The sequence below is a fragment of the Saimiri boliviensis genome, chromosome 8, assembly GCF_048565385.1.
Source record: "Saimiri boliviensis isolate mSaiBol1 chromosome 8, mSaiBol1.pri, whole genome shotgun sequence".
Taxonomy (NCBI): Eukaryota; Metazoa; Chordata; class Mammalia; order Primates; family Cebidae; genus Saimiri; species Saimiri boliviensis.
This window is the reverse complement of record NC_133456.1, coordinates 115,095,758-115,108,357: the sequence shown is the minus strand read 5'-3', so window position 1 is coordinate 115,108,357 and position 12,600 is coordinate 115,095,758. Positions and strand designations below refer to the sequence as shown.

The 12,600-nt window shown below is 41.5% G+C and overlaps 1 protein-coding gene across 1 annotated transcript in view; it reads right to left on the bottom strand.

The window, feature by feature from the left end:
• GDI2 (GDP dissociation inhibitor 2) overlaps window positions 1-12,600 on the bottom strand; it is a 49,640-nt gene that overhangs the window by 16,914 nt on the left and 20,126 nt on the right. Inside the window, exons 4-6 of the mRNA XM_003939047.4 lie at window positions 11,298-11,432; window positions 4,857-5,055; window positions 4,118-4,249 (exon numbers count right to left, since the gene is read on the bottom strand). Coding sequence (XP_003939096.1) covers window positions 4,118-4,249; window positions 4,857-5,055; window positions 11,298-11,432 — 466 coding nt within the window. The remainder of the gene's footprint in view (window positions 1-4,117; window positions 4,250-4,856; window positions 5,056-11,297; window positions 11,433-12,600) is intronic.

Here is a 12,600-nt window from a genome sequence, read left to right as displayed (position 1 = left end):
GACTGGGAAAAAATATTCGTAATACATATATGACAAAAGACTTGCCACCAGAATACACCAAGAGCTCCTACATGTCAAAAATAGAAAGACAATCCAATCTTTAGAAATGTGCAAAAGAGTTGAACAGTCACAGCACCGAAGTATACAAATGGTCAATAAGCTCATGAAAAGGTAAGCAACATGAGTCCTCAGGAAATGCATATTAAAACCATAATGAGACAGCATTTCACACCTACTTGGGCAATTAAAATTAAAAAGACTTACAATACTAAATGTTGACAAGGATGTGGAGCAACTAGAACTCTTACACACTGCTGAGTATATACACAATGACACAACCATTCCAGAACACTGTTTTGCAGTTTTTTACGAACTCAGATTTCTATCTGCCATATCAGTCAGCAATTTCACTCCTGGTATTTACCCAAAAGAATTAAACCCTATATCCCCGCAGAAAGACTTTTATATAAAAATTTCACACTGCCTTCATTCATAATAACCAAAACCTGAAAACAAACCAGATGTCCACCAAAGGAGAATTATATATTCATATAATTCATATAATAGAATCCTACTCAACAATCTAAAAAAAAGAATTGGCAGGGCACAGTGCTCATGCCTGTAATCCCAGCACTTTGGGAGGCCAAGGCAGGTAGATCACCTGAAGTCAGGAGTTCATGACCAGCCTGATCAATATGGTGAAACACCGTCACTACTAAGTACAAAAAATTAGCCAAGTATGGTGGCTCATGCCTGTAATCCCAGCACTTTGAGGGTGGATCACCTGAGGTTGGGAGTTCGAGACCAGCCTGACCAATATGGAGAAACCCTGTCTCTATTAAAAATACAAAATTAGCCAGGCATGGTGGTGCATGCCTGTAGTCCCAGCTACTAGGGAGGCTGAGGCAAGAGAATCACTTGAACCTGTGTGGCAGAGGTTGCAGTGAGCTGAGATTACAGCATTGGACTTCAGCTTGGGCAACAAGAGCAAAACTCCATCTCAAAAACAAAAATCGGCACATGCACCAACATGGATGAATCTCAAAAATATGAAAAAGACACAAATGAGCACATACTGTATTATTCCTTTTACGTGAACTCTGAAAACAAGCAAAAGTAATCTATAGTGCTAGAAATCACAGATTTAGTTGCTGGGGGTGACAGGGGCAGTATTAAGAGGTAACACAAGGGAACTGTATGGGGTGAGGAAAATGTTCTACACCAGGCATCCCCAAACTATGGCCCGCGGGCCACATGCGGCCCCCTGAGGCCATTTATCCGCCCCCCACCCCACCGCCGCACTTCAGGAAGGGGCACCTCTTTCATTGGTGGTCAGTGAGAGGAGCACAGTATGTGGCGGCCCTCCAACGGTCTGAGGGACAGTGAACTGGCCCCCTGTGTAAAAAGTTTGTGGACGCCTGTTCTACACCTTCACTGGGGTTTTAGTTAAACCCAGGATAGGGACAGGTCTATACATTTATCAAACTGATTGTTTTTTACTTTAAAAAATATATATTTACAAAATTAAAAATATAAAAATAGCTACTCCTGCTTGCTTCTGGTATCCATTTACATGAAATATCTTTTTCTACTCCTTTACGTTAAGTTTATGTGAGGCCTTATGTGGCAGCTGAATCTCTTGAAGACAGCAGATACTTGGTGGGTGAGTCTTACCCATTCTGCTATTCGGTATCTCTAAAGTGGAGCATGTAAGCTATTTACATTCAACATTAGTATTGAGATTTGAGGTAGTATTCTATTTATCGTGCTACCTGTTTGCCTGAATATCTTGGTTTTTTTAATACCTTGGCTTTTCTTTTCTTCATTATGTTATTGTTTTGTGGGTCCTATGTGATTTATGCTTTAAGGAGATTAAATTTTGGTCTATTTTGAGAATCTGTTTCAAGATTTAGAGGTCATTTTAGCTGTTCTTGAAGTGCTGGCTTGGTAGTGGTGAATTCTCTCAGCACTTGTTTGTGTGAAAAAGACTGTATCTTTCCTTCATTTATGAAGCATTGTTTCTCTGGATATAAAATTCTTGGCTGATAACTGTTTTGTTTAAGGAGGTTAAACATAAGGCCCCAATTCCTTCTAGCTTGTACAGTTTCTGCTGAGCAATCTGTTAATCTAATAGGTTTTCCTTTATAGATTAGCTGAGGCTTTTGCCTCACAGCTAAGATTCTTTCCTTCATCATGACTTCAAATAACCTGACTATGTGCCTAAGTAATGATCTTTTTGTGAATTTCCCAGGTGTTCTTTGAGCTTCTTGTATTTGGATGTCTAGATCTCCAGCAAGGCCGGGGAAGTTTTCCTCAATTATTTCCTCAAATATATGTTTTCCAATCTTTTAGATTCCTCTTCTTCCTTGGGAACACCAATTATTCTTAGGTTTGGTCATTTAACAAATTTATTGGAAGCTTTGTTCATTTTTTTGAATTATTTTTTCTTTGCATTTGTCAGATTGGGCTAATTCGAAAGCCATGTCTTTGAACTATGAAATTCTTTCTTCTACTTATTCAATTATATTTGAGACTTTCCAGTGCATTTTGCATTTCTCTAAATGTGTCCTTGATTTTCAGAACTGTGAATATTTTTTATTTATGCTATTTCACTGGAAATTTTTCCATTCATATCCTGGATATATATATATATATATATATATATATATATATTTTTTTTTTTTTTTTTTTTTTTTTTTTTTTTGAGACGGAGTTTCGCTCTTGTTACCCAGGCTGGAGTGCAATGGCGCGATCTCGGCTCACCGCAACCTCTGCCTCCAGGGTTCAGGCAATTCTCCTGCCTCAGCCTCCTGAGTAGCTGGGATTACAGGCACGCACCACCATGCCCAGCTATTTTTTTTGTATTTTTAGTAGAGACGGGGTTTCACCATGTTGACCAAGATGGTCCCGATCTCTTGACCTTGTGATCCACCCGCCTCGGCCTCCCAAAGTGCTGGGATTACAGGCTTGAGCCACCGCGCCCGGCTTGGATATATTTTTTTAACTTGTTAAGTTGGACTTCACCTTTCTCTGGTGGCTCCTTGATTGGCTTAATCGACCTTCTGAATTCTGTATCTGGCAATTCAGAGATTTTTGTCTTGGTTTAGATCCACTGCTTATAAGCTAGTGTAACCTTTTCAGGATGTTAAATAACCCTGTTTTGACATATTACTCCAGCTCTTTTTCTGGTTCCTTCTCATTTGGGTAGACTATGGAAGAGGGAAGATCTGGGACTCAAGGGCTGCTGTTCAGATTCTTTTGTCCCACAGGGGTGCTCCTTTGACATGTGCTCTCCCCTGTCCCCTAGGGATAGGGCTTCTGGATAGCCAAACTGCAGTGATTGTTATTTCTCTTCTGATCTAGCCACCTAGTGGAGATACCAGGCTTCAGGCTGGTACTGGGGTGCGTCTGCAAAGAGTCCTGCCGTGTGATCTGTCTCCAGGTCTCTCAGCTGTGGACACCAGCATTTACTCCAGTGGAGGTAGCATGGGTGTGAAGTAGACTCTGTGAAAGTCCTTGGTTATATTTTTGTTAAGTGCGCGGGTTTTGTGTTGGTTGGCCTCCAGTCAGGAGCCGGTGCTTTCAAGAGCACATTAGCTGCAGTTATATAAAACTAAATTTTTTTTTTCTTGAGATGGAGACTTGCTCTGCTGCCCAGGCTGGAGTGCAGTGGTAGGCTCTCAGTTCACTGCAGCTTCTGCTTCCTGGTCACCAGCGATTCTCCTGCCTCAGCCTCCCGAATAGGTGGGATTATAGGCGTGTGCCACTGAGCCCCGCTAATTTTTGTATTTTTAGCAGAGATAGGGTTTTACCATGTTGGCCAGGCTGGTCTCAAACTCCTGGACCTCCTTGAAGTCCTGACCTCAAGTGATCCACCCGCTTCAGCCTCCAAAAGTGCTGGGATTAAAGGTGTGAGCCACTGCGCCCAACCCTGAATTTTTTAACTGAAGATCTAGGCATATCATTGTATGTCGATTTCAATAAAAACAAAAGGCATCTTATTACTCATAGACTGATCTCACCTCATTATTTAAACCATATCTCATATACACATATGTTGAAGATGAGGTTCAGGATCAGTGAGGTTTTAGCTAACAGGTTAAACATAGGCTCTTACCTTGCAAATCCTTGGGGCAGTTCTCCAAGGCCATAGAGTGGATAAAGGTATGGACTTTTGCCATATCTTGCCAAAGACTCACTGTAAAGTTTAATTCTATTAATGGTTTCACAACATGGTTGATCTAAGTAGCTGGAGGAAAGGAAATGAATAATATTAGGAAAGGGCTTTAGTTTTCATTCATGATGTTCAATTTAAATTATTTTTTGATGTGATTTCAATCCATTACCTTTTTTTTTTTTTTTTTTTTTTTTTCCTTTTTTCTTCCAGACAGGGTCTCACTCTCACTCTGTCCCCTGGACTTGAGTCTGGAGTGCAGTGGAGTGGTGTGAACTCAGTTCACTGCAACCTCCACCTCTCAGACTCAGGCGATTCTTCTGCCTCAGCCTCCCAAGCAGCTAGAATTACAGGTGCACACCACTACTGCCCACCTAATTTTTGTATTTTTAGTAGAGAGGGGGTTTCACCATGTTGGCCAGCTGGTCTTGAACTCCTGACCTCAAATGATCCACCCATCTCAGCCTTCCAAAGTGCTGGGATTACAGGCATTAGCCACCGCACCTGGCCCACCACCTTCATATTTCACTTAAAAGGCCCCAACACTAATTTCAACTAGAACCTCTTCTTTCGTAGTGTAAAATGGCTACACATTTGTTTTGTCAGAACTTCCACTTGGAAGAATTGGGAAATTTAGTGAGAAATTCAAGAAAAATACAAATCTAAAAACCAAAATACTTACTCATCAGTTCTATAAAGTGCAAGAGCATGACCTGTAAAATCTATAACATCTTGGCCCAAATCAAATTTCTTATACACCTCTCGCATTGTGGTCTTCATAGGATCAATGCCTTCAAAAGTTCTCGGATCTTTTTCATCGAAGTTGGCAACATACACTAGGAATTTCCTGAAGCGACGTTTTTCAAACAGTCCCATTAAACCTAAATAAAATATTTTTCAAAATGCCCACACTTAAAATCAGACATTGAGAAAAACAAAGTATAAGAGGAAAGTTTAAACATGCAATACTATCCACTGAAGAATGCAGGATGCAAATTTTTTTTTTTTTTTTTGGAGACTAAGTCTCCCTCTGTAGCCCAGGCTGGAGTGCAGACGCGATTTCAGCTCACTGCAACCTCTGCCTCCCAGGTTCAAGCGACTCTCCTGCCTCAGCCTCCCAAGTAGCTGAGATTACAGGTGCTCACCACCACATCCAGCTAAGTTTTGTATTTTTAGTAGAGACAGGGTTTCGCCATGTTAAGAGTGGTAGGAAACTCTTGACCTCAGATGATCTGACTGCCTTGGCCTCCCAAAGTGCTGGGACTACAGGCGTGAGCCACCATACCTGGCCAAATGTAGGATGCAATTTAAGATAAGGCAGTTTGGACAACATGGCTTCCAGTTTTACAACACTTCAAAATAAACTGACACAATTACAACAGGTCACTTATGAAGTCTTCAATTTAACCATACAATTACAAGTAATTAAAACTAGTACTTAACTGAATGAAAAATGTCAAATTATGTCTCTTACTAGGTACAAGGTGTATGTGACTCTGAACAAGTATCCATGAAGACATCCATCTGAAAGAGTCTTCCTTTGACAACTCTGATCTATACCCAGTCAACTGCATAAATTCTGAATGTTATTCCTTTTCTGCCACTGTTTTAAGATACAGTTGGGCATTTAATGATAACAGCTTAAGATACCAAGAACAAACTGACCTCAATGAAATTCAGATGATCCTGCTGCTGCTAGTCACTTACTTTACTGAAGTCCTATATAAGCAACCAATTCACTACATTTTACACTAAAAAACAGATGAAGAAGCTACAAACTACCATTTTATAAATCCTCAGCTTTTACTACTAGGCTAGATATCAACTAATCATAGATGGTAGAAAGACAAATAGCCAATGAAAAAGAAAATTTTCTGGTTTTACCTCCCTTCCCCCGCCTTTCCTAAGTTAAACAGCTATTTTTAAAATACAACCACAGTTTTAAAAGCAAACTCTCGCCATGTGCAGAGGTTCACGTCTATAATTCCAGCACTTTGGGAGGCTGAGGCAGGCGAATCACAAGGTCAAGAGTTCGAGACCAGCCTGACCAACACAGTGAAACCTTGTCTCTACTAAAAATATAAAAGTTCCCCCCACTGCTAAATTTGACTGGCTAAATAAAACACAAAAATTAGCCAGGCGTAGTGGTGCATGCCTGTAATCCCAGCTATTCAGGAGGCTGAGGCAGGAGACTCGTTTGAACCCAGGAGGCAGAGGTTGCACTGAGCCAAGATTGCGCAACTGCACTCCAGTCTGGGTGATACAGCAAGACTCCATCTTAAAACAAACAAACATCTAAGTGTCTTTAAGTGAGTTTTCTTTAAAACATTTCTATTGACTGCCTAATGTTTTGATAGATTTAGTATTCATCCAAGATCATTTTCCAACCAACGAAACTGAAAATTAAAACTATGAGGGGCCAGGCATCGTGGCCCAGGTAGGAAGATCGCTGGAGCCTAGGAGACCCAAGGCTACAGTGAGCCATGAGCGTGCCACTGCACTCTATCCAGAGCGACAGAGTGAGACCCTGTTTCAAAAAAAATAAATGCATGAAATTATAAATGTTCTCATGCCAGGCATGGTGGCTCACGTCTATAATCCCAGCACTTTGGGAGGCCAAGGTGGTCAAATCACTTGAGGCCAGGAGTTCAAGACCAGCCTGGCAAACATGGAGAAACCCCTTCTCTACTAAAAGATACAAAAATTACGGCTGGGCATGGTGGCTCATGCCTGTAATCCCAGCACTTTGGGAGGCCAAGGTGAGCGGACCACCTGAGGTTGGGAGTTTGAGACCAGCCTGATTAACATGGAAAAACCCCGTCTCTACTAAAAATACAAAATTAGCTGGGCATGGTGGTGCATGCCTGCAATCTCAGCTATACAGAAGGCTGAGGCAGGAGAATCACTTGAACCCAAGAGGTGGAGGTTGCAGTGAACCAAGATTGCACCACTGCACTCCAGCCTGGGCAACAAGAGCGAAAATCCACCTCCAAAAAAAAAAAAAAATTAGCTTAGCTGGGCATGGTGGCGCATGCCTGTAATCCCAGCTACTCAGGAGGCTGAGGAAGGAGAATTGCCTGAACCCAGGAGGCGGAGGGTGCAGTGAGCCGAGATCGCGCCATTGCACTCTAGCCTGGGTAACAAGCGAAACTCCGTCTCAAAAAAAATATATAATAATAATTAATTAATTTAAAAAAAAAAAAAAATTAGCTGGGTGTAGTGGCATGCACTTGTAATCCAGCTACTTGGGGGCTGAGGCAGGAGAACTGCTTGAACCTAGAAGGCAGAGGTTTCAATGAGCCAAAACAGTGCCACTGCACTCTAGACTGAGCGACAACAAAAAAAAGTTAACAGTCCTGTTGACACTGAATGAGCAAAAAACCTTTGGGATACTGTCTCTAGTCTAGCTGCCATATTATATACAGGATCTTGACTCACCAGAGAATTTCCAAAGAATGGCCAAGAGATCTAGATAGCATATTACATGAGAAAGGAGACTAAAGTATTTAGTATGGGAAAAAAATTAGAATTAGGAGGTATGTAATAATTGTTAAAATATCTAAAAAGCAATATATCAATAGTTTTATATACTATAGGAAAATAGTACTTCTTGTGGTTAAGAGTGTGGGATTTTTTTTTTTTTTGAGACGGAGTTTCACTCTTGTTACCCAGGCTGGAGTGCAATGGCGCGATCTCAGCTCACCGCAACCTCCGCCTCCTGGGTTCAGGCAATTCTCCTGTCTCAGCCTCCTGAGTAGCTGGGATTACAGGCACGCACAACCATGCCCAGCTAATTTTTTTGTATTTTTAGTAGAGACGGGTTTCACCTTGTTTACCAGGATGGTCTCGATCTCTTGACCTCGTGATCCACCCGCCTCGGCCTCCCAAAGTGCTGGGATTACAGGCTTGAGCCACCGCGCCCGGCCAAGAGTGTGGGATTCTAAAGTCAAACAGACATGGCTTCAAACCCCTTACTAGCTATACTTCTTTGTGCTGTCCTTTTATACCTCAGCTTTCCCATCCATAAAATTCAAAGTAATAATAACAGCACCTGCATCTTACAGGGTTGTAGTGAAAACTATAATAAAGTTAGATAATACACATAAAATACTTAATACATATATGCCTAGAACATAAATGCTCAAAAAATTGTGAGTCTCTGTTAAAATTATAAAACTTGTGGGCCAGCCACGGTGGCTTACGCCTGTAATCCCAGCACTTTGGGAGGCCGAGGTGGGTGGATCACGAGGTCAACAGATTGAGACCATCCTGGTCAACATGGTGAAACCCCATCTCTACTAAAAATACAAAAATTAGCTGGGCATGGTGGTGTGTGCCTGTAATCCCAGCTACTCAGGAGGCTGAGGCAGGAGAATTGCCTGAACCCAGGAGGCGGAGGTTGCGGTGAGCCGAGATCTTGCCATTGCACTCCAGCCTGGATAACAAGAGTGAAACTCCGTCTCCAAAACAACAACAACAACAACAACAACAACGACAACTTGTTCTTACCCACTCATCCCTTGAACTTTGCCACCTCTCCACCTTTCCTTATCCCATTCCTTCATTCTGCCTAGAATTTTCTGGCTAGCAACTCAAGACTTCAAAATCCTTTCCATTAATATAAAGAGATGCTGATAAGGTAATGATCTTGTCAAAATGCATAAAACTGTTTACTAAAACAAGTGAATTCTACTATACATAAATTATACCTCAATAAACCTAACCTTATAAAGACATACATAAACGTATGTGCTTATTTTTCAAAAAGAGAAGAAGGATAAACCAGAATATGATTACCTAACAGGTCAGAAAGAATGGATGTAGAAAAGACAGAATGAGATGCAGTGGCTCACGCCTATAATCCCAGCACTTAGGGAGGCCAAGACAGGCGGATCACCTGAGGTCAGGAGTTCAAGACCAGCCTGACCAACATGGAGAAATCCCATCTCTATTAAAAATACACACTTAGCTGGGCATGGTGGTGCATGCCTGTAATCCCAGCTACTCAGGAGGCTGAGGCAGGAATATCGCTTGAACCCAGGAGGCAGAGGTTGTGGTGAGCCAAGATCGTGCCACTGTACTCCAGCCTGGAAAACAACAGCAAAACTCTAACTCCAAAAAAACAAAATGAGACCAAGATTCTAAATATACCTTTTAACTTTCAACCTGCGGAAATGTTTTATGTATCTGAAAAAATCAGAGAAAATAAAACTGCCAAAAGATAATTTCTATTAGACGAAGGAGGTAACTGGAGCTTTATTATATATAAGAGCTCCAAGAAAGAATAAAAATGTACAAGAACTCACAACCTCTGTCAAAAAAATTCTGTTTTTTATTTTTTTATCTAAAAAAAATTTTGAGAAGGGGTCTCCTCTATCACCCAGGTTGGAATGCAGTGGCGCATCACAGCTCACTGCAGCTTTGACTTCCTGGACTCAAAACAATCCTGCCTCAGCCACCACAATACCTGGGACTACAGCACGTGCCACCACATCTGGCTAATGCTCTTATTTTTTGTAGAGACAGGGGCTTGCTATGTTGCTCAGGCTGGTCTTCAACTCCTGGCCTAAAGCAATCCTCCTACCACGGCCTCCCAAAGCACTGGGATTACAAGTACGAGCCACTCCTTGCCACTGTTAAAAAGGATTCTATTCAAACTCAAACTCCTACTTTTATGAAGATACTTATTTGGATTAAACTTTCATAGTCATTTAAAAGATTTAAAATAATTTCGAACTAATGATTACACAACTACCTACCTCCAAATGAATGAGAAACTGTTTCTTCCCTTACCCAATTGTCAGTCCTAACCCAACCATGATTCTAGGTGGTATTTTTTACTTTCTTGCTTTAGTGTCATTAATATTTTATAGCCAATATTCTCTCCCTAATCAGAAGTAAATAAACGGAGATACAGGAAATTGCCAAATTAATTCAAATTAGGTTTATAGATGAGAACGCTTTTCAGCACCGACGCCAAAATAATTATGAGAGAACTTACGAGTACTTTTCCTATTCTCCCAGTCCATAGCTTTCCGTCTTCTGAATTCCTAGCGCCCTCACCTACCCTTAGTTAGACAAATTTGTCCTTCCCCAAACTGCTCCATACAAGGACTAAAACGTCTTGAAGGACAAAAAGGTCTTTTCTAGAGTGTTTGCTATTTAAGAGAGACACTGAAATAGGAAATGTTAACCAGAAATCTTTGGTGGCAGTAGAGGAAACAATGGCAGGAAGAGAACAAAATCACTCCAAGGCCAGGTGCGGTGGCTCATGCCTGTAATCCCAGAACTATGGGAGGATGAGGCAGGCGGATTATCTGAGGTCAGGAGATCAAGACCGTCCTTGTCAACATGGTGAAACCCCATCCTACTAAAAATACAAAAATTAGCCAGGTGTGGCTTAGGAGGCTGAGGCAGGAAAATCGCTTGAATGTGGGAGGCAGAGGTTGCAGTGAGCCAAGATCGTGCCACTGCACTAGGTGACAGAGCGAGGCTCTGTCTCAAAAAAATTTAAAAAAAAAATAGCTTCAAACTCACTAAGAATTCCAAAAATCAAACATACTGGGGATCATTAACAAGACCAACTAGAAGATGAGCATCATCAGGATGAGTACTCCTCCTGCTGGCATGTTGCGCAACATAGCGTAACGTAAGCTTAGTAACATCATTAAGCACTGGGGCTCTGGAGCAACACTATCAGCATTTCAATCCCAACCAATGCAGTTTTAGGCCTGAGTTTCATCACCTATGAAATGGAAACCCTATCTCACAGAGAGGTTTCAAAAGTCAAGTAAGAAAATGATATGGAATGTTCAGTACAGAGCCTTCAGACACAAGAAATACTCAACAAAAAGCATAGCTATTATGAATTATTAAGAAAATAACACTATTAACCCTAGATAGGCTCAGATCTACCAGCCACAAGCTACATGGTCTATAGGTGATCACTTGAACTCTAAGCTTCAAATGGGTAGGAATTTTTGAACATCTTGTTCACTGATGTATTCCCAACTGCCTAGAACAGTGTCTGGCACATGACAGACATTCAATAAATATTTGTTGACTAGGTCCTAAGACACTTTTCCAGTATAAAATCTCATGCTGAGAAAATAAAACTACTTACTAGATGCCAGGGCTTCTGCTTCAGTAGAAGGAACCTTGTAGATTTTTCCACCCTTATAGACAAAGCTTCCTTCAGTCACTTTAAAATCCAGATAGCGAGTTACCTCTGTATAAAGCAGCATCTTAACCAGCTGACCTGAAAAGTAACATAATTCAAACTATAACTTAAGTCTATAAACTATAAAGAACATTTACTATTACTAACAGCTTCTCAAATTTTTCCTAACAATGTTCAATAACTCTAATCAAATAATCATTTTTTTGAGACAGAGTGTCCCTCTGTTGCCCAGGCTACTGTGCAGCAGTGCTATCACAAGCTCACCACAACCTGAGCCTTCTGGGCTCATGCAATCCTCCGGCCTGACACTCTCAAGTACCTGGCTAATTTTTTTTTTGGTACTGTTTTGCAGAGATTGGGCTTTGCCATGTTGCCCAAGCTGATCTCAAACTCCTGAGCTCAAACAATCCACCCACCTTGGCCTTCCAAAATGCTGGGATTATAGGCATGAGCCACTGCGCCTGGCCCAAATTAATCTCCAAAGCTTTATTTTAAATGTGACAACCAAAATTCATACTTATCACACTGCACATTACAAGTTTTAGTTGCTTTCTTCCTACTCAAGGTGGAATACATAGGCTTATTCTTTTTTTTTCTTTTGAGACGAAGTCTGGCTCCGTTGCCCAGGCTGGAGTGCAGTGGCATGATCTCGGCTCACTGCAAACCGCCTCCCAGGTTCAAGCAATTCTCCTGCCTCAGCATCCTGAATAGTTGGGATTACAGGTGCACACCACTATGCCCAGCTAATTTTTGTGCTTTTAATAGAGACGGGGTTTTACCATGTTGGTCAGGCTGGTCTCGAACTCCTAACCTCACAATCCACCCGCCTTGGCCTCCCCAAAGTGCTGGGATTACAGGCGTAAGCCACGGCGCCCAGCCCAGTTTTTTCTTAATATTACAACTTAAAGGTTAATAATTCTACCAACTTGCTTTTGCAAAAGCAATAAAAAATTTATTAGAAGTATGAGGTTCAGAATTAGAATATTATTGGCCAGGCACATGTGGCTCATACCTGTAATCCCAGCACTTTGGGATGCCATGGAGGGAGGACTGTTTGAGCCCAAGAGTCCAAGACCAACCCACATAACACAGTGAGATCTCATCTCTACCATAACGCAAAAAAAAATCTGTCAGGTGTGGTGGAACACCCAGTTAATCAGGACATTGAAGTGAGAGGATCGCTTGAGCCTAGGAGGTCAAGGCTGCAGTGAGCTATGATTGCATCATGACACTCCAGCCTAGGTAA